Here is a 23,602-nt window from a genome sequence, read left to right as displayed (position 1 = left end):
ATTTCATGGCATAGTCCATGTTCAGAAGCCTAATCAGAACCACAGTTCTTTAAGCTTGTGTGTGAAGTACGTATGGCTCACTCTTAAAAAACATACTGTTTTGTATTAAACTGTATCACAGTGTATTGTATTGATGTATTGTGATTAGCATGGTTGCTTGTAGCTCTAGTGTTTGATTGGGACACCATAAATCAATTATGCTGAATGCTCCAATAAACTGAAAATAGAAATATTAATATAATCCATAATCTATAATATAATCCACTCCTTATTTTTCTGTATCATGAAAGATGTATTGAATCAACTCCACTGTATCCTATACAATCAAATAATGAATTCTGAGCATCATTACACACCCGACTGCATGCAACCTCGAAAAAAACAATATACTGTGATTGTGATAATGTGATGCCTCAGATGGACTCTGCCAGTATTAGGAACTCCATCTCGCAGAAATCACTGGGAGAGTGTCACGCTCCTATCAGTGCTCTACATAATGTCTGTGATGCTTTATTTTTGCCCTATCACTGACCCTTACTGTGTCCAGAGACTGTATGATATAAACACTGCTATTCTATAGCAACAGAATTTCCATTTGGAGTTCCTCTAATCTTATTAAAAGACTTTATGTATAGTTCATCTTTCAGAAGCTGTGCTCATTTTCCTCACCTCTGCAATGGTGATGGCCAGGATTAGCCAGGGTGGGGGGCAGTATGTGTAGCTGTCGAAGTACCACTTGCGGTCCACCTCTCTGGGCAGCGTCTCATAGGCCACATGCCGGACGAGTCTTTGGGACAGGCCCAGCCCGACCTCCTCCCTCAGGCTGGAGCTCTTCAGCTGCCGACTGCCCTGCAGAATTGCTCGTCGGAAACTATTGGAGCGCTTGTTACTCATCTGAGGAAACAGAAACGTTTGTGCAAATAAACACAGAGCTTTTCTAACAACTGAAGAACCCTTTTTGGTGCTATATACAACCGTTTTTATAAAGATAAATTTATATTAATTTTATAAAGATTCATTTATATAAGATGTATTCAAGAGCGCATTTCCATTTTCCAACTTAATTTTTTCCTCTCATATTTTTGTGTGTTCATGTACCAAAAATGGTCATACTTCATTTTAATGATCGTTTTACAACCTCTTTATCCCTTTCAAACAGGTTGCTATTGTAACTGTTCATTTAAGTCTTATAAGTGTAAATGAACTCTGTTAAGATTGGATGTCCATTAACATCTCCTATTATCCTATCCTATCATCTCCTATTACTATATATACAAAAAGTAGAGCTTAATTCTAAACATATTTTACAGTCACTGGTGTTGTATGACTGTTGTGTAACACCAGTGACTATGACTCCAATGACATTTGGGTTAAAACTGAGGATTTTGTAAACCGACTGACTCATTGGTGGACAAGTGACCTTGTGCAACTATTTAAAATCAGTAATAAAAATATTTGACAATATTTTGACATTTTTATTACTCAGCCATTAAAGCACATAACATCAGTGACACATAGAAGTTAAGTGCTGCCTGATAAACACAATTATGAATAAATTAATGAAATATAGTGAGCAAGTGTGACTCGCCTTCTCATGCCTTGAGATGCTTCCTCTCTGATCAGCCTCGACCCAAAGAAGCAGTTAAATAGAGCTGAAAATACTGTGTTAAAGTGTAATGATATAGTCCTAATAACACCAGTGACCACAATCTCTGTGACAAATTAATTTTGTTTAAATATGTATTACATATACATTTAGTATGTATATAATGTTATATATTATGTATGATATAAAAAGTAAATTTTTTCTCAAATGTTGAAAACCGGTTTTGCGAAAAGCTGTTTTACATATGCAGAGCGATTATGAAACAGGATAAAACAAGAAAAATCTGAGAAATCGTAAGGTAAAAATATTATTTAGTCATGTATATACTGACTTTTGGAGCTGTGCCTAATATTTTAAGCAGCTTTTTTTTAAGCCCTGCAACCTTAGTGACATGGTTTCCCACTCAAAATGGAGAATGACCCATAGATATATATGTATATAAATGCTCTAGTTTTCATGACATTACAAAAAACAATGCATTCAAAATAGATGGTTTCTGCAGATTAGTTTCCATATATGCACTGCATAGACTGTCCAATACAAGATGTTTTAAAGTCTCTATATTACATCAAACCCGAGCAAACACTTGTATATTAAAAACACACATATATATATAAAAGTGAGGAAACTTGGGAACTCTGTCTGAACCCTAAACATTCTTGGCAGATTCTCTTGCATCTTCTCTCATTCACTCTCTCGTTCTTCCTCTCTTTGTTTTCTAACAGCCGTGATTGCGAAGCAGTGATTCTCCTTTTAGCCATGGCGATGCCACGGAGATGCTTCTGCCGTTACTTAGCAACCGCTTACGGATTCCTCACACAGCTCAAGCGCTGACAGCAGCTGTGTGACAAAGTGTACGTGTCAGAGGTAGATAGAGGGAGCGAGAGAGGGAGAGAAAGTGAGTATGTGTGTGGAGGGTCATGTATTTATCCCTTTGTGGGGACTTAAACATGTGTTTGTGGAGGCATTAGGAAAAATGCTTTTTCCTCCCCAAAAAAAGGAACAAAGCTGTTCTTTTGGTTGCTGAGGTTAAGGCTAGGCCACATGTGTCAGACCCCAGTTGTGGCTTCTTCTTCTTCTTTCGGCTGCTCCCTTTAGGGGTCGCCACAGCGGATCATCTGCCTCCATCTTGCCCTATCCATTGCCTCCTCTACTTTCACACCAACAGTCGTGGCATGCTGCCTAATTCAGCTCATCTGTTAATGAGCAAGGGCTTTATGAGCTGTACTAGAAGAAGGAAAACACTCAGAGCTGTGGCCAGAAAGGAATGAAGTTAGACACTCCTGGCTTGGTCGTCTGAATACAATGTGACGCTCATACAACCAGTGACGCTCGGTTTTGTTGCTCAATATGGCCAAGGACCCTATTTTTTGACAGAAAGTAGCCTAGGTCTACAACTGTCTAGGAGGATACAACAAAAACAGACTTGCAAGAAACAAAGTACTACATAATAACTTGTTCACATATTACCAAATATTAAATAAATATTATTTTAATATAAAATATTATTTCTTGCTCTAAAGCTGTTTGTCATGGACCAAAGCTTGGAAATGTGTGTTTCTCATCAGACTTATACAAAACAATGCGCAGAAGTAAACATGGACATTTCAAAAGCCAAGAGTGCAACTGACAAAATCCTAAAACATGTGACCAGATTAGTGTAGAATAAATATTAGATGGTCCATGTACCTCGTAAGGTCAAGCCAAACAATCTCAAAACCTGTGCACAAAATCAGGAGGAAAGCCACCTCCATGATCGTGCTAATTTCTGCTGGTGCTTCTAAAGGACTCTAGTTGTAACTTAGCACTAAGCTAGGAGTGACATTTTAGGAGAACATTTTTGAGCCATTCTAGATTAAACACAGACATCTGACCAATTACACCAGTCCCCCCACTTTAAATCAAAACATTATTGATTGATTTCCTAATCATGTGTAAAACTAATAAATTAAAACCGTCTTAAACTAATATGTAAGGCCTTCAGTCCAGTCCCCAAAGTCCTGACCAATGGGAAGGCTTGCTTGGCTTAATCTACATTGACACCACACAGAAAACAATCCTGATTGGAAAATTTTCTGTTGTCCATTTCAAGATTATAGGGCCTTCTCTGAAGATCAAGAAGATTCTGAGGATCCCCCATTGAATAAATGCCCTCAGACAGTGGGAAATGACCTTTGAGACCTTGCCTTCATCTCAGCATGAACCCAGAAAGCAGCTGTATCTGCTAAAGAAGCTGTTTCCTTTGAGATATATATGTGCTTATTCAGTTTTTACAAGTAGATAAAGATGTATACAATAAAAAACACCACAACAAAAGAGTAGGAAAAAGGGGTTGCTGTGGTTACTAAACTCTTAAAAAACAAGTGTATTCTTTTATCCTTATGCATTTCTATGGTGTCCATATATATGCTGTCCATTTTCGCCACATGCTATCAAATACGGTTTCTCTCACTCAAAGCTGGTAAGTCATTTTTTCCAGTATATACATTTGTCTTACTTTGTCCTCCCACTATTCTACAAAGGGAAGTCCAATCTTGTACCAATTTCCTGTTATTGCTTTTTATTGAAGTTGTTTCATGTTTATACAGACCAGCATTTACCAGTACTTGTATACACTCCCTTGCTGCCCAGGGGCAGCACTGCCTTAGTGGACGCAGAACTGCAGGTGTTTTTGGAGTCCAGATGGAGCTGAAGCTGGACATGCTCTAAAAACCCCACAGCTGCACTGTGAGTTTTCCTTAACTGTAATGCTATACAGTATTTAAATTGTAATTCTGTGATTTAAAAAAGAAATCTCATAATTCGGTGTTTGAGATGTAAACAGAGTGAATCAGAGCGGTCTGGTGTGAAATGGTTCAGATGTCTTTACAGTGGTGATGATAGGAACCAGGGGTCGCCATGACTACAACACAAATATAGACAATTTATTTGATGTCCAAAACCACCAGTGAACCCACACCTGTTTTCTGAGTTTTATATGGAATGTTGATGATGGGGAAATAGTGAAAAATCTGAAATAATACATTTTCATTGGGGACCTTGGGAATTTTGCCTCACAATCACCTCCACCACGGATGGATTTTAAAGAAATGTTTTAGTCTCAAAATCCTCTCAAAATGATCATAAAACAGTGTCTCACACATCAGGCAGGGTCTTCATAACCATTTCATGTAATAACTCTCTGTGAGGAGCTTTTAGAGGTGGATGTCTGGTTCCTATCATTACCACTGTGAACAGTTCTGAGTCAGTACGTTTCTCTAGAACAGAGCGTTTCACACCAAACCGCTCTGAATGACTCCGTTAATGTTTTAACCATTTAATTATGGAGGAATTTTGAAAAGAGTTCCTCTTTATAACAGCTGATAAACCATTTTGCAGATGTGTTGTAAAATACATACAAATACAGAAAGTACATCATAGAAATTACATCTGTCAAACATCCTAACTGCCTCTCTTTTCCCTTTCTCACTTTCCTCCTTCTCACTCACTTTCTCTCACTTCTCTCTCATTTTGACTCCCTCTCCCTCTGTCACACTTTTTCCCTCACTCTTTCTTATTGTCACTCTCTATCCTTCTCCATTGCTTTCACTCCTTCTCTCACTCTTTCATTCTGCCTCTACGTTCTTTATCACTCTCTCACATTCTCTCACTCTTCCCCTCTTTCTCATTTCTTTATGTCTATCTGTAATGTTCTTTCTTTCGTTCTTTCACAACTTTCATTCTATTTTTTTCTCTTTTACCCCCATTCTGTTGTGACAACCTATAAACAGTGTTTACAACAGGCACTCTGTGAAGGACAATAGAGACCCATGCCACACACATACACACAGAGACCCCCAGCTGGGTGCCCCTTATTCTTCCCTGCCCCACTTTCAGTTGCACGCCCACACTCAACAGTCACATGACCTTGGCTTTACCAATAGTAACCAGTGTTCTGATCTGGACCTACAGAGAAACATACAATAGATGTGGAGGGTGTTTGTGTGTGTGAGAGAGAGAGAGAGAGAGAGAGAGAGGGAGGGAGGGAGGGAGGGAGGGAGGGAGGGAGGGAGGGTTAGGGAATTCTAATGCAATTCAACTTTTTTTCAGTTTCTGAATTGTTTAAATTTAACTTTAAATTCAAAGCATCATAAATAAACACAATTCTGCATATCAGTGCATCAATTTTCTGTGCTAAAGATACTGAATATTTTACTTTTTTGTGTTTATTTATTTGCTATGTATTATGCTTTCACTATGTTACGCTGCATTTGTGATAAAGTGGGAAAAATCTACCACAAGAATTCCTCCCTCCACTCTGGCGTCTCCTGGTTGCACGTACATGATGACGCTTCAACATAGAACAAGAAGTAATATCACACTTGAAGCTTTAAAATAGTTTTAAACTTTTGAGTTTCTGTTTATCATATAGCCTTTATTTTCTATTAGAAACAGCATGAACACTTTTAGGTGGGAAGTAGGAGATTCCGAGGTGGAAATTTACGAGCTCCCTTAACTTCAGAGTGAGCATTGTGGGTAATGTATTCCGGACTCACCAGGTTTACGAAGTCCTGGTAGCAGATTTTTCCGTCTGCATTCCCGTCTGCCAGCGCCAACAGAACCTCCAGCTTGTGTGGGTCGAGCTCGGAGCCATGGGCCTCCAGCAGGTCCCGGAAACGCTCTGTACTGATGAAGCCCGAACTCTCCGGATCATACTGCACAAAGAGGAAAAGACAGATAGGTCAGTTCTAACACTGGAGACATAAAGTGATAATACTAAACATTAATTTACTGTCCTGTGCCCCAGTCTCAGTCTAAGTGTCCCAGATGTCCATGTTTTACACTGTATATTTTACTTCTTAATAAAATACGCTAAACTCAGCAAATATAAGTAGAAATTGTGCACTAAAGTGTACAAAAAAATGCCAAATTGAAGTTTTCTGTAGACGTTATTTTGACTTATTTTTACTTCGAAAATCTACAAAATGCTAAATTTCACCAGGGATGTTTTGCATATGGCTGTAAAACAGATATGATGTTACTCTGGACAGTGTTACAACATTCTAAATGACCAGGTACAATGATTTAGTACTGCATACCTATATGTGAACATTTTGTGGCTGATATCAATATTTGGGGGTTAAAATGCTATCCAATAACAATAGATGCTAATTCTTGGTGCAGTTTGGCAAAATATTCACATATACAGATAAAACTGAGGCTTGTTGATATAAGATAAGACCAGATAAGATAATCCTTTATTAATCCCACAGTGGGGACATTCACAGCAGCAAAGGAGGTTACAGGAGGTTATAAGATTACAGTTTGTTACTTATTACTGTAAAGAAAATATACTATGGAGCTATATAATAATATATAATATGAAACATTAAAAAACATAAACTCTATCTGATATCGGCTGACAGTCAAAGGCTCGCCCACAATTCAAATGTCTTTGTTTTTTTTACTATTTCAAAGCTATGAAATAAGACATTGATCCAAATTTCCCAATAATGATTCCTTGACTTCAACACCAATTCCTGAATGATACTTTCTGAACTCTTTCTTACAAACTGCAAGCTAAAAGTGGGCATGGCTTAAACCAGAAATGAGTGCTGGGCATTGGAGTATTTACTGACCACAATGTACTGCAGACTAAATAAGAAGTGCTGATTTAGAACACACATACACATAAGTTAGACAGCCAATAAGCAGCAAAGATGTAGGAACAAGCATGCTTACTGGCTTAGTAATGCTAAGACTGACTACGCCGGTATAGAAATTTAGCACAGAGTTTTTAATACCCTGTAGTATTGAAGTAATTCAGTCGATACTATAAAAGTATTGGATGTTGTGCCCCAAAAAAAAGTGTAAAACAAAATTAATCTAGCTTTTATTTTTGCTTCTTCAGTAGCCCCTGCCACTCGTCCCTGAATTCCTCTGGGATGCTCTTTTTATATCTTTATTGTTATCAAAAATATATATTTTCAATCAGGTGTCCAACCATTTTATCCAGTACTGTGAAAATAACAACTATTTGTAAATGCACTGTGATGAATTCAGTTCAGTCTTTTTAATAAAGCAGAAATTTTATCTCCTTTCAGTGTTACATATGCTGATGGTTCAGATTAAGGGAAGCGCAGGATTAACTTTAATAACAGTCTGTGTAATACTGTGTAATAGTAGGTTAAGTACAGCGCTTAATGATTTACAAACATCAGTACCAAAAACGTTGGGACAGTATGTGAAAAGCAAAGACCCAGAAAGAAAGTATTTAAACAAAAATGTGCAAAGATATTTTATCTTATCAACTTTATTGTTTGTGTGTATATATATATATATATATATATATATATATATATATATATATATATATATATATATATATAAAATGCCTGTAAAACATCCCAAAACAGGGACAGGAGCCATTCAGGACTAGGAATGCTGTGAAATGTTCCATACACATAAACAGGTCATGGAATCATGCTTGGGTATAAAAGGAGCATCCAGGAAAGGCTTTAATGAGAGAGGACGGGTCAAGGTTTGACATTTTCTCAATAAAGCATCAGAAAAAATTCCAACAGTTTAAAAACAACGTTCGTCAGTGAGTGATGGCAATGATTTAGGTATCCCCCCCCCACACTTACAAACTATAGTTCTTCAAGGGTTCTTCAGGAAATATGGAACTATGAACACTCAAAGAACCCTCTGCATGATTAAATGGTTCTTTGCATCATGAAAGGGTTCTTCAGATTGATAGAGATTGTGCTGTAGATGATTCTATACAGAATCTTTTTGAAAAGGGTTCTATATAGCACCCAAAAGGATTCTTCTATTTTAACAAGCTTGACATCATAACAACAGCAGAAGCCTCTTTGGTGCTTCAGCACACTCTCCATCAATATGAAGAACCTTTCATGATGCAAAGAATCCCTTAGTCATGCAAAGGTTTCTTTGAGTGTTCATGGTTCTACACAGAAACATTTTCTTTCTTAAAGAAACACTGAAGAGCCACCTTTTTAAGTGTGTGCAGTGCATAGTATCATCAAAAGATTCAGGTAATCTGAAAAAATCTCTGTGCATAAAGAAAAAGGCTGAAAACCACAAATGAACACCCGTGACCTTTGACCACTCAGATGGCACCACATTAAAAACCGGCATGTTTCTGCAATGGAGCTCACTTGGGAAACCACTGTCAATAAACACTGTTAGTCGCTGCTTTCACAAATGAAAGTTAAGACTATACTATGTACTTTGGAAGCCATAAATCAACGACGTCCAGAAACGCTGCTGGCTTCTCTGGACTCTGGAGCTCATCTGAAAATACCTTTAGGACTGTCACAATCAGTACATAATCACCTGTTCACAATTATTTGAGCTCACTGCAGTTATATTTCATAACTGTTAGCTTTTACAATCATATTGTAGCATCAGCAAAGAAAGACAAATGCTCTTTTACTGAGCACACAGCAAGTGAGGACCGCCACTCAGAGCTGCCGAAACAGTCGAGATTGCAGGCAGGTCACTTCCAGCTATGCACCTCTACTTGACGGTAGGCACTAACTCTCCACCAGCTATCCCATAGCCCAGCACAGAATAGCGTGAATAGCACACATACACATGTACATGGAGCAATAAAAACCTATTTACTGTTAAAGACTCTCCTAGTGTAAATATGATGCTGCCCAAGAGCCTCCTTGCATGGCTGCTCTGTATGGTCACATGCTCCGTGTGCAACCCAGTGTTGGGATGCAAGATATTAATATCCCAACAAACAGAACAAGATTTGTGTGTGTTTTAATCAGCTGAGTTTAGGCAATTGCATCAAATCTATTGAGATATGTGTTTTTACAAAAATAACAGTTCAAAAACTTCAGACGTCTTTAGAGAGCAGCAGTGAGGAATGTTTGTTTATTAGAGGTTAAGCTGAATCTGTGGTAGCTAACACTTTGGACACTGTGGTATGGACTCCAATACAATTTATTTGGAATTACCAAACTAATTAATCATCAGAAAAAAATGTATCACTGTAACAGGCCTAGTTACCAGTGTAAAGTTCAAAAGCCAGTGTCTAACATGGTATGGCATGTATTACTCCGTATGGCCTATGGCATAAGTATCCTGCACATGCAAGTAGACTTGTATAATGGGAGATTGGCATTATACTGAATCAATTTGTCTTCAGCCTGTAGTGTTATTAAAAAGATAAGCAATGTAATACAGGGGAAGACACGCTCCTTGTTTTCAATTTAATACAGATTTATTAGACATTTCAGACACTGTACCAACATTTTTAGAATCAAGGCTTGTGTAACGAACAAGCAGCAAAACTACAGCTGAAGCATAAACAAAATACAAAGGTAATAAAAACAGGATAATAGAGAAAAGATAAATTAGTTGGTGAATATTCATTAGATAATGAAACAAGACAGCGCTGAATAATCCTCACATTATTCCCCATCACACACACACGCCCCACAGCTCCAGTGCACACAGCTGGAAGAGTGTGTGTGTGCTGTTATAATAATTAGTGTCAGGAAGGCACAGCTTTAACACTCTTGACCTGTAACCTTTCGTCTGACAAACACTAAGAAGGTCTTTGGGTGACAGCTGAGATCAGAGAGGGCAGAGTGAAAATAAGTGAACACTACTGCACATTTTAATATACAATTACTGTTTATTTACTGAATTTAGCAAACTAGGAAATATGACATCATTTCCCAACAAGGTAAATTCAGTAAATTAACAGGAAGTGTGTATTAAAATATGTAGAAGTGTGTTTTCTGTAGAGATGCAACTGTTAATTTGACTGGGGCTTTTGCACAGGACTGTATATACAGGTTCCCTTTTGACACTACACATACGGTCCTGTACAGAAGTTTCAACCAGTCATGAGACTGCCTTCATGTTTATCTGGGCAGTACCAGTAAATACACAATATGACATCAGAATAAACACAAATTTACATAAATAAACATAAACATCAACTGATTTAGTTTAGTCCTGTACTGATTCGATAAAGCAGGTGCTGGTGTAAATCCTGGACTTTGCCCAGCAGAGAGCAGAAAACAGTTTAGATAACCTGCAGAACAATCACAGAGGACCGTCCATTTGTTTATGTTCTCTCTAAAGTTGTGACCCACCTTCTCCTGAAGCACCTCGGCTAGTTTCTGTCTGGCGTTGATCGAATCCCCAAATGTTTTCATTCTAACGTTTACTCTGCACGCTACACACGCACACACACAGCGTCTGACCGCAACAAGCGACGACTGACCCCCCAACATCCCTCCGCCCCCCGCAACCATGAGGATTTACAGTTCAACAAACACAAACCCCTCCCTCCTGTTAGCCTACATCTCTCAGCCTCTGTCTCTATTTATTTATCTCTCACTTTCTCTCTCTATTTCTCACTCTATATCTCTATCTCTCTTTCTCTAACTCTCTCTCTCTTGTTGTCTCTCATCTGCCACTCTCCTGTCTGTCTCTGCCTATCCCTCTATAACTTGCTTTCTTGTCTTTCCTTCTGTCTTTCTTACTCTCTTTTCCTCCTCTGTCTGACTCTCTCTCTTTCATGCTATATTTTTCCTTCTTTCTTTCTTTCTTTCTTTCTGATCTTGATTTCTATGAAATGTGTTGGTCACAACGCAGTCATGAATTCATCACTGAATTATAATTAAATTAATATCAGTTTCACTGTGATGACCGTAACAGAGCTACTGTGTTTAAACTCCAACTCTGTTGGAGTTTCTGTTACACAATGGAATTTCACAGACACACCCACCCACACACACCCACCCACACACCCATACACACACACACACACATGCAAATCAGAATCAGACGCTCTCACAATCTGAGCTGCTTTAAGATCCTCATTAATCCCTAAATAATAGAGGCGGGTCAGAGAGAGAGAGAGAGAGAGAGAGAGAGAGAGAGAGAGAGAGAGAGAGAGAATGAGAAAGAAAGAAAGAAAGAAAGAAAGAAAGAAAGAAAGAAAGAAAGAAAGAAAGAAAAAGAAATGGGATACAAGGGAATGAGAAGGAAAGAGAGCAAAAGAGAGAGATGGAAAAGAGAAATGGAGAGGAAGAAAAATGCGGTGAGAAAGAGAAAGAGAGAAAGAGAAATAAAGCAAAAACGTAAAAGTAAAAGTAAACCGTGTTTACATTACAGACAAACAAACAAACACTACAAAAACAACAACCACAATAATGGTGATGAGCAATTCAGGAGAGATCAGTCACACCATGTGTGTGTGTGTGTGTGTGTGTGTGTGTGTGTGTTATATACTCTGTAGGAGGTTGTGGGTACAAGATCACATCAGACATCACTGACCTCTGACCTACTGCTAATATAGCTGATAGTCTGCCAACTCTCTCTCTCTCCCTTTCTGTCTCTCTCTCTCTCTCCCTCTCTGTCTCTCTCTCTCTCTCTCTCTCCCTCTCTGTCTCTCTCTCTGTCTCTCTCTCTCTCTCCCTCTCTGTCTCTCTCTCTCTCTCTCTCACTCTCTCTCCCTCTCTGTCTCTCTCTCTCTCTCCCTCTCTGTCTCTCTCTCTCTCTCCCTCTCTGTCTCTCTCTCTCTCTCTCTCCCTCTCTGTCTCTCTCTCTGTCTCTCTCTCTCTCTCCCTCTCTGTCTCTCTCTCTCTCTCTCTCACTCTCTCTCCCTCTCTGTCTCTCTCTCTCTCTCTCTCTGTCTCTCTCTGTCTCTCTCTCTCTCTCTCTCTCTCTCTCTGTCTCTCTCTCTCTCTCTCTCTGTCTCTCTCTCTCTCCCTCTCTGTCTCTCTCTCTGTCTCTCTCTCTCTCTCTGTCTCTCTCTCTCTGTCTCTCTCTCTCCCTCTCTGTCTCTCTCTCTGTCTCTCTCTCTCTCTCTCTCTCTCTGTCTCTCTCTCTCTCTCCCTCTGTGTCTCTCTCTCTGTCTCTCTCTCTCTCTCTCTCTCTCTCTCTCTCTCTCTCTCTCTCTCTCTCTCTCTGTCTCTCTCTCTCTGTCTCTCTCTGTCTCTCTCTCTCTCTCTCTCTCTCTGTCTCTCTCTCCCTCTCTCTCTCTCTCTCTCTCTCTCTCTCTCTCTCTCTCTCTCTCTCTCCCTCTCTCTCTCTCTCTCTCTCTAACATATGGACAGTCCAGCAGGCTCATTATCAGGCCCCACATCAGGGGGTCATTTATAAAGACAATGCCCCACCAACCAGTCATCATGCCCCCCTAAACCCACTACTTTTAGGCTTGTACAATCACTACAACAATTAATCTTGATTTATCATGGCTTATAACATTTTCTGTAGATAATCATGATTAACCACTTTTGTCTTATTTGCTACAGCTTGCTCAAAGATATATTTATTCTGCAACAAAACTGCTTTTACATTTAAAACTGTGATTTTGAACTTTTGAACAGGAGATTTTCTGTAGACGTAATATGTTAATAATGAGTGTATTTAATACTCAATAATTGATCATAATCGGTTTTCTGCAGTTACCTGATTATTGAAATGGTCATGTAAACAACACACTCCGATTTCTTAGATCAGAGTAAGGTCTAGAAATCCGATTAAGAAATCCGATGAAGAGAGCACATGTGCGAAAACAGACCGCAGTACCAGAAAAAAGCAAGCAGTTTCACCACGAGATGCAGTAAAACACTTGGAGTGACACTAAAGCCAAGTACATTCTTGACAAAATGAAGTATTTAAATATTCTTCATCTTCCAGGTGATGTACGCTCAAATTTCAGGTAAAATGAAGTTTTACATTACGTTTACGTCACGTCTTGTTCTGTGAGTTTATTGACTGGTTGTAGAGCAGAATCTGATTAGTGTCATGTCACGTATCTTGCAGACCCGGAGTTTCCCCATGATCTGATTACTCAAGTGCAAATAAATGCATGGACCAGATTACTGACAAAAAAATCTTTTTATTTATTTTACAAACTTTGTTGTTTTTTGTGAATATATGCTCACTGTGAATATCATCACTGTCCAAAGAAAAACGTGTATCTCCATTTCTGCAATTTTCACTTTTCATTTGAGCAGCCATTCTTTAAATTGTGTGAAAACTTCACAATGAATGGGCGAATAAAAATGCAGCAAAGTTGCTTAGAATAAAATATTCTAAAATGTGAATGTTTTGGCCCTCTCCTGTAAAGTTACTATTTTGGACATATATGTTTCTCTTTGGACAGTGATGATATGATGCCTGCAACACATCCCAAAACAATGATTTGGGATTTTATATTTTAAGACCTTTTAAGACTAGGAATGCTGTTAAATACTAAACAAAAACAAACAGGTGATGTAACCATCCTTGGGTATGATTATTGAGTAATCAAGAAAAGGCAGAATCCTTTATGAGTGACTACTGTTTTCAGTTTAAAAGGTAATTCAAAATCTCTGCATAATTAAATGGTTAAGATGTAAACAAAGTCATTCAGAGTGGTTTGGTGTGAAATGCTCTGTTTTAGAGAAACTTACTGAGTCACAACTGTTCACAGTAGTGGTGATAGGAACCAGACGTCCAGCTCTAAAATCTTATTACATGAGTTATTACATGAAATGGTTATGAATGCACTGCCTGATGCCTGAGACATTGTTATATGATAGTTTTGAGAAGATTTTAGTTTCAATGTTTTGGCTTAAAACGTATTTTAAAATCCGTTCTTGGTGGAGGGATACATACAGGGTGCTGTGGGGCAAAATAGTCAGAAAAGAAAACTTACTATTTCAGATTTTCCACTATTTTCCCATAATCAACATTCCATACAAAACTCAGAAGACGTAGGTTCACTGGTGGTTTGGATATTAAATAAAATGTCTATAATTGTGTTGTAGTCATGGTTCCTATCACCACCACTGTATTATAACAGGTGTCAGTGGACTGGAGTGAAGCTGTGTGTATGTATGTGTGGGGCTGCTATGATCTATCTGCTAAGCTTATCATACTAAAACTCTGAGAATGGCATTTCCTCACACACATACACACACAGGGCTGATCTGGAGGAGGGCAGGTTGGAGGGTCAGTGATCTTTAAGCCAGACCACTTTTTGAAATATTTGGCAAAAATACCCTCACATTCCAGCAGCTGTGAATAAAATAGATACTATGAGGGAAAAATCTGGTCTATATCAGCCCCAGACTTGGGGGGGGGAAACAGATAATGTGGACCACCAATATTCAACTAAAGAGGACAAGGGGGTGTATCTACTTGCCTGTCAATCATATTGCATATGTACAGCATAAAGACATCTGAAATTGTGTCGCCACTCATCATGCCCATACCAATGAACTTCAGATGCTATCTTCAAAAATGACCACTATTGCACTAATAAGCCGATATATTTTCTCCCAAATGTCACTGGACTCTCTGAATTACGAGGTTGTGTAGTAGACTGTAGTAGGGAAGGGGCTATCTTTGTTCGGGGGCGGGGATTTTGGAGGTAACCGTAAATGGAGGGGCTGTATTTGTTTATGGTGGGGAAAGAATAAAGGGAAAGGGCTATATTTGTTTGGGGGCGGGGCTTTTGGAGGTAACTGTGAATGGAGGGGCTGTATTTGGGGCGGGGCTTTGGAGAGAATAAAGGGAAGGGGCTGTATTTGTTTGGGGTGTGGCATTTGGAGGGAACAGTGAGGGGAGGGGCTGTATTTGTTTGGTAGCAGCGCTTTTAGAGGGAACAGTGAGGGGAGGGGCTGTATTTGTTTGGTGGCAGGGCTTTTAGAGGGAACAGTGAGGAGATGGGCTGTTGACTTTTAAAATAGTTTCAGCAAACTTCTGCCATCATAGATAAAAACTGCTAACAGACATCCAGTCAAGTGTTTCAGATTAACAAAGCTGTGGTTGCACGTACGGAGTGATGCCTCGCCCTTTCCAGCCATCCACAATTACAGCCTCTCAGACTGCTCATTAAACAGCTGACCTCTGAGTGTCCACCACTACACATAGCATGGCAAAGTCGAAGCTACTGCCTGACAGGCTCCAATTAGAGCTTCTGATTAAAAGCTGAACATAAACTCCTCTCTTCTCACAGCATGGATTTACAACCCAGAGCCAGCACTGATTCCGGATCAGTTTAGGCCTATAATTCAGTTCTAATGCAATTGAACATGTCTGATCCAACTAATCTTCAGCTTAGTGTGGGAACTGAACTCTGCATTTGCTTCCTCTGACACATCCCATATAACTACCTGAGTAATTATTGAACCTTTGATAAGTTGAGTCATGAAAAGCACAAAAACATGTTATATGGAGTCCAGTATGTACTGGGGTGGGAATCATTACAGACCCTGTGATACGACATTGTCACAATAATTAGGCCATGATACATTTCTAAAACAATATTTACAGATTAATAATGTGGTAAGTGTGGGGACTGTTGACCAAAATAAAACTTTGCTTTGATGGGATAAAGTTCATTCACTTCAATACTTTTACTAAAGCACAACTGGGAACCAAACCTAAAATGATTCAATTCTCCAGATCCAGGAATTTGCGAGATGCATGTCAGGTGCCTAAAAACATAGCCTTCCAAACACATATACAAAAAGACTGGCTGTATTTTGGGTTTTTCTGCTTATGAGAGCAAAGGAGTATAGCTATGGGGGGACTGGTGGGGCATTGGTCCTCTCTTTTGGAGGCCAGGTAATAATGAGCTTAGTACATATTAAACCAGTCTTATTTAAATATAAAAATTTATTCTTGGTTCTCCATGTCTCAATACTATGTTTAAACTTAAAATGTTGCAATATTATGCTATATGAATTTTTTCACGGACCATTAAAGATGATATATATAACATTTTAAACATTAATACAGCAGCAAACAACCATTTTCTATGCCACACCCCTCTGTGTGTGTGTAATCTGAGCTTCTCTGTTTTGGTCTTTACTGCTGATCTGTCAGCGTGTGCATGTTAGTCCCGCCCTGTGAAAATGTCGGCCTTCCTCACGCTTTGTTTTGCCCTCCGCATACGGTGACTGCCCACACAGCGTGCACGCACATTTTAAGGGAGAATGGGAAAATATGAGCAAGTAGCTGAATGTAGTCTAGCTGCTACTGCACCATATGATGCCCTAAATGTAACTAAAGCCCAGCAATGATGTTACTGATCTTTACCCTCCTCTGCTATCACTGCAGACTGGCAGGGTTGGCTACAGAGCAGCACTAGTAGCCTGTTAATGAAGTGTTTGTCTTTATTTGAGGGTCCCATTTTGTAGAGAAGATTCCAACCACTACCGCTTGTAATTCAGTTACAAGCTGCAAGGTGACATTTGAAAACAAGGGGTAGGGGTAAATGTCAGAAAAGGGACTGGACCGTAGTTTAGTTGATGCACTTTTTCAGGCAGACTGGAAATATTTGAACAAGAAGCTGGTGAAAAATAAGCCAACTTCAGCTTCATTGAGAGGTTAAAGGTATGAAAAGGGAAGAGGAGGCTGCTCCTGCTGGACAGGCAGGTATCATTAACTTATTGTTGCTGTTTCATAGAATCAATGGGTCAGTATTGTTTTGTACAACACAAATGTACAGCCTAGCTAACGTTAGCTCCATTACTTGCTGTGTCATTGGTCACTCTAAAGTTATGTCATGATATGTATCTGTACCTGTACAATGTTTATGAAGGGTTTTATGGGCACAAAGATCTCAAAAAGTGTGATTCATGAATTTGGGGGATGGAGTTTATGAAGGAGCGGTGCATTTGTGAATGGAGGGGTGCATTTGTTTTGCTGTTTAGTTCAAATAACATTCTCCAGAATTGTATACTGCTCCACTGTCTCACAGTTTGCACAGTTTGAAAATACAAAATACATCCTTACATTGTGTGAAAAACGAATGATCAATAGACCAATATAAATGGTCCAAAATGTCTTTTTTTACTTTAACCTCTATTGAAAGTTAAGAAGGTTTCCTGCTCCTGTAAAGTTACCATTTTGGAGATGCAACTTGTAATCCCAACAGTGACGATATGCTGTCAATATTCCACACTGTTTTTAGAGCATTGTTTTTAATAGATTATTTTCAAAATTGGAAACTCCAGTTCAGCTGCACAGACCATGTCCTTCCTTCATCAAAATGGATATGACTTCATTTTTGCATGAAAGGGTTAAAAAAGGTTTCTGACCTCAGATCAGTAAATGGGTGCTGCTATTCACTCCTCATTCCACTCTGAAATGACAGACCCTGGCTGGTCTCCTCACACAGCTGTGGCGAGCAGCAGTAAATTGGCGACATGGGGCGGGCAACCAAATTTGAACAGCGGCATCAAAACACTTCAGTTATGGAGCTTTGCTTGCCTACTGATTTCATCGGCTCTGATTGGACCCTCGTGCCCTCCACTGCAGCAGATGCACTATGAGAGACTATTGTAGCGCTTCTAGGTCCTCAGGCGAGGGGGTCCAAGGGTGTGGTCCCCAGAGGCTGAGGCCACGGTGAAGGTTAGCTCACATCCAGCCGGCTTGTAATTGTGCTTTATTATGGAAATTGGGGAGCTTTGTTGAGTGGCAGTTGGGCCGACCTGTTTGTCTCCTCATGTTTAATATTGTACTTAGCTGACAACGCCGTATATAATAAAAAGGAATCAAGAAGAGTGTCAGCGAAGCGCTAAACTGAGAAGGAGTATCAGTGAAAACACTACATAACCCTGGAAAACAGTGCTGTTCATGTGAAACTGAATACTGCTGTGTAGAACAGAGCAGGCGCTGTTTTATGTATGCACGATTTTGACACGTTGAATGTAAAAGTCCAGAATAGAACTACTTATGCGAGGATAATATTAATGAAGCTGTTAACACTTAGAAACTGTGCTGTAATCACTGAAGAATAAGGCTTAGAATATATGAACTATTTCTCAACATGTCAGCATTCATTTGTGTTGAGATGTAAACAGTGGCTCAGAGTGGTTTGGTGTGAAATGGTTGATTATAGAGACTCGGATATCTTCACTGTGGTGGTGATAGGAACCAAGGGTCGCCATGACTATCCAAACCACCAATGAACCTACAAATGTCTTCTGAGTTTTATATGAAATGTCAATGTTGGTAAAATAATGGAAGTCTTTCTTTTGTCTCACAAGGTTTCACATGCTCACCTCTGCCACAATCTACTGTAAAACAATGCCTCAGACATCAGGCAGTGTATTCATAAGCACTTCATGTAATAACTTTCTGTGAGGGAGTCTTTAGAGGTGGATGTCTGGCTCCTAACACCACCACTGTAAACAATTTACTCAGAACTGAGCATTTTGCATCGAACCACTCTAAGCGACTGCTTACAGCTTAACCATTTAATTATACAGAAATTTAGAAAAATTTGGTAGAATTCCCCTTTAAGGTCTTAAACTGAGCTGTAAATTAACTGCACGACTACAAGGGTTTATCTGTGTGTAATGTATCAAACAGAATCTGCCTTCTGTGTCTCCAGAATGCAGCTCACACAAACAGCTCAAAAAGCTCAAACACAATCTGTGAGGAAATCTCAGCTCAGCAAAAACAGCACAACACACAATACATCACTTCTATCGACACTTCCCACCGCTGCGTAATCCCCACACAAAAGGTCCAATCGAAGCCTGCGAGGATGTTTTACATAACCACCAGCCCAGCCATCTGACCAGAGTGGGCCAGCAAAGCCCTCTGGGAAAATTGCGATAAAGAGAGCAGTCTGCTGATCACTGACCAGTCTGCTGATCACTGGCCAGTCTGCTGACTCCTTGTAATCTGCCATGTTGACAAGGAGGCATTTGAAAATGCTCTAAACATTCCAACTTGGAACTGGAGTCAAACTGACTGGAGTAAAAAACCGACTTGTGGAAAAAAAAATCTCTTCCTTTCACGTAAAAAAATAAATAAATATATATTTGTGTGTCTGTGTATATATATATATATATATATATATATATATATATATATATATATACATACATACACACACACACACACACACACACACACACACACATATATATATATTCAGTGCATTCGGAATAATTCTAATAGTCTAGTCTACAGGGCTTCATAAGCGGATGCTCAGTTAACCGCATAGGAGACAAAACAAAAATATCGACCTTGGACAAATTAATGTAGTGCTGCAGATTTTTTCTAAGTCACAGTCAGAGTCAGCTTTCCTGTCATTTCTTCGTATTAAAGCTGTGTTAAAGATGAACAAAATGAAAATAAAAATAACCCAAACAGCAAGTTGGCTTGATAAGGCAGGACCACCCAGATTACTGGTGGTCTAACCAGTTTTTAATCTCCTCAAACTGATTTTAAATGCTCACAGACTTTTATTTTGGAAAATAAACTAAGACATATTACAAAAAGCTGAAAGAAAAAATAACGGCTAGGCTTGTCTAAAATAATTTAATGTGCTACGTTGGTTCCAGCTGCATAAAGGCTTTATGTATGTCGTTGCTGTCAAAATGATTTACTAAATGAATATCCAAAGAAGAACAACAGAAATAAATTAATGAATTTTAATAAATTAGATTCTGAGTGGCAAATGGGGTTTAATAAGTTTAATAGTTACTGGTAGTAACTTTCTGTGAGAGACATTTTAGAGGGGGATGTCTGGTTCCTATCACCACCACTGTGAAAAACGCTGACTCTGTAAGTTTCTCTAGAACAGAACATTTCACACCAAACCACTCTGAATGACTCTGTTTACATCTTAAACATTTAATTATGTAGAATTTTTGAAAAAATAGTGGAGTTCCCCTTTAATATAAGCAAGCTGTTAAAACAGGAAAGATTTTCCCTGTCAGCCTACACATCTTCTCCATCTTCCTGTAATAAAACATAACAAATCTGTGATTTTAATATTGGGTGACAGGAACAGGTGAGCAGGCATTCATATCTTTAATATGGATAAACTATGTAAGTATAGCATCAACGATCCCAGCACTGTAGTTTTACTATTAGATGCTAATGGATCTGTGTTTGATACACTAAGGACTTTGCTGAATTGTCAAGCGAGAGATATCAACATCATCTGTCATCAGCGCTGGGTATATCGCATACTGAGGCTAACAATCAGTGACAATCAGCAAATCTCAGCTCAGAGTTTATTCTGCTCACTGCTTGTCTGTCTCAGTGTAAACAGTCCAGTCTGAAGGAGAGTTCAGCATGAGGAAAAGCAATGATGCGCTCTATCCCTCAATTTCACAGCGTCCCTCAGGATCCTGAACAGATATCACTTGGATCACATCCTGAAATCACCTATAATTCACCCAACATTTGAAGGTCGTTTTATTCCCTCACCCACTTTATGCCTGTAGAACATTTTTCTAACTTTCACTCATGCCCTGCCTGTCAAAACGGCTCTTCAAATCTAATTTTTAGAAAACGGATCCAGCTGTAAAAACTGAGCTGCTTAAAATAGCCCATATACACACATATACACATATATATGAATTGAACTCTGTATTAACGCACTCAGTATAGGTGCAGTAGTATATATAACCTCACAGAAACTGAACTCTGTAGTAACGCACTCAGTATAGATGCAGTAGTATATATAACCTCACAGAAACTGAACTCTGTAGTAACGCACTCAGTATAGGTGCAGTAGTTTATATAACCTCACACAGAACCTGAACTCTGTAGTAATGCACTCAGTATAGGTGCAGTAGTATATATAACCTCACACAGAACCTGAACTCTGTAGTAACGCACTCAGTATAGATGCAGTAGTATATATAACCTCACACAGAACCTGAACTCTGTAGTAACGCACTCAGTATAGATGCAGTAGTATATATAACCTCACACAGAAACTGAACTCTGTAGTAACACACTCAGTATAGATGCAGTAGTATATATAACCTCACACAGAAACTGAACTCTGTAGTAACGCACTCAGTATAGGTGCAGTAGTATATATAACCTCACACAGAAACTGAACTCTGTAGTAACGCACTCAGTATAGATGCAGTAGTATATATAACCTCACACAGAAACTGAACTCTGTAGTAACGCACTCAGTATAGATGCAGTAGTATATATAACCTCACACAGAAACTGAACTCTGTAGTAACGCACTCAGTATAGATGCAGTAGTATATATAACCTCACACAGAAACTGAACTCTGTAGTAACGCACTCAGTATAGATGCAGTAGTATATATAACCTCACACAGAAACTGAACTCTGTAGTAACGCACTCAGTATAGATGCAGTAGTATATATAACCTCACACAGAAACTGAACTCTGTAGTAACGCACTCAGTATAGATGCAGTAGTATATATAACCTCACACAGAAACTGAACTCTGTAGTAACGCACTCAGTATAGATGCAGTAGTATATATAACCTCACACAGAAACTGAACTCTGTAGTAACGCACTCAGTATAGATGCAGTAGTATATATAACCTCACACAGAAACTGAACTCTGTAGTAATGCACTCAGTATAGATGCAGTAGTATATATAACCTCACACAGAAACTGAACTCTGTAGTAACGCACTCAGTATAGATGCAGTAGTATATATAACCTCAAACAGAAACTGAACTCTGTATTAACGCACTCAGTATAGATGCAGTAGTATATATAACCTCAAACAGAAACTGAACTCTGTAGTAACGCACTCAGTATAGATGCAGTAGTATATATAACCTCACACAGAAACTGAACTCTGCATTAACGCACTCAGTATAGATGCAGTAGTATATATAACCTCACACAGAAACTGAACTCTGTATTAACGCACTAAGTATAGATGCAGTAGTATATATAACCTCACACAGAAACTGAACTCTGTAGTAACGCACTCAGTATAGATGCAGTAGTATATATAACCTCACACAGAAACTGAACTCTGTATTAACGCACTCAGTATAGGTGCAGTAGTATATATAACCTCACAGAAACTGAACTTTGTAGTAACGCACTCAGTATAGATGCAGTAGTATATATAACCTCACACAGAAACTGAACTCTGTAGTAACGCACTCAGTATAGATGCAGTAGTATATATAACCTCACACAGAAACTGAACTCTGTAGTAACGCACTCAGTATAGGTGCAGTAGTATATATAACCTCACAGAAACTGAACTTTGTAGTAACGCACTCAGTATAGGTGCAGTAGTATATATAACCTCACAGAAACTGAACTCTGTAGTAACGCACTCAGTATAGATGCAGTAGTATATATAACCTCACACAGAAACTGAACTCTGTATTAACGCACTCAGTATAGATGCAGTAGTATATATAACCTCACAGAAACTGAACTCTGTAGTAACGCACTCAGTATAGATGCAGTAGTATATATAACCTCACACAGAAACTGAACTCTGTATTAACGCACTCAGTATAGGTGCAGTAGTATATATAACCTCACAGAAACTGAACTCTGTAGTAACGCACTCAGTATAGATGCAGTAGTATATATAACCTCACACAGAAACTGAACTCTGTAGTAACGCACTCAGTATAGGTGCAGTAGTATATATAACCTCACACAGAAACTGAACTCTGTAGTAACGCACTCAGTATAGATGCAGTAGTACATATAACCTCACACAGAAACTGAACTCTGTAGTAACGCACTCAGTGTAGATGCAGTAGTACATATAACCTCACACAGAAACTGAACTCTGTAGTAACGCACTCAGTATAGATGCAGTAGTATATATAACCTCACACAGAAACTGAACTCTGTAGTAACGCACTCAGTATAGATGCAGCAGTTTATATAACCTCACACAGAAACTGAACTCTGTAGTAACGCACTCAGTATAGGTGCAGTAGTTTATATAACCTCACACAGAAACTGAACTCTGTAGTAACGCACTCAGTATAGATGCAGTAGTATATATAACCTCACACAGAAACTGAACTCTGTAGTAACGCACTCAGTATAGGTGCAGTAGTTTATATAACCTCACACAGAAACTGAACTCTGTATTAACGCACTCAGTATAGATGCAGTAGTATATATAACCTCACACAGAAACTGAACTCTGTATTAACGCACTCAGTATAGATGCAGTGGTATATATAACCTCACACAGAAACTGAACTCTGTAGTAACGCACTCAG

At 38.9% G+C, this 23,602-nt stretch overlaps 1 protein-coding gene across 3 annotated transcripts in view; it reads right to left on the bottom strand.

Moving 5' to 3' along the window:
* Positions 1-23,602, bottom strand: part of rhbdl3 (rhomboid, veinlet-like 3 (Drosophila)) — a 68,432-nt gene that overhangs the window by 16,618 nt on the left and 28,212 nt on the right. For 2 of the 3 annotated variants that reach the window (XM_017693087.2, XM_017693088.2), the window contains 2 exons: positions 6,142-6,300; positions 670-894 (listed from right to left, as the gene is read on the bottom strand). In XM_017693087.2, coding sequence (XP_017548576.1) covers positions 670-894; positions 6,142-6,300 — 384 coding nt within the window. Of the gene's footprint in view, positions 1-669; positions 895-6,141; positions 6,301-10,728; positions 10,845-23,602 lie in introns of those variants that run through there. The other variant, XM_037536587.1, reaches the window with a different exon arrangement.

This window comes from Pygocentrus nattereri, chromosome 30 (assembly GCF_015220715.1).
Source record: "Pygocentrus nattereri isolate fPygNat1 chromosome 30, fPygNat1.pri, whole genome shotgun sequence".
Lineage (NCBI taxonomy): Eukaryota > Metazoa > Chordata > Actinopteri > Characiformes > Serrasalmidae > Pygocentrus > Pygocentrus nattereri.
The sequence above is the reverse complement of the archived record's forward strand: the minus strand, read 5'-3'. Positions and strand labels throughout refer to the sequence as shown.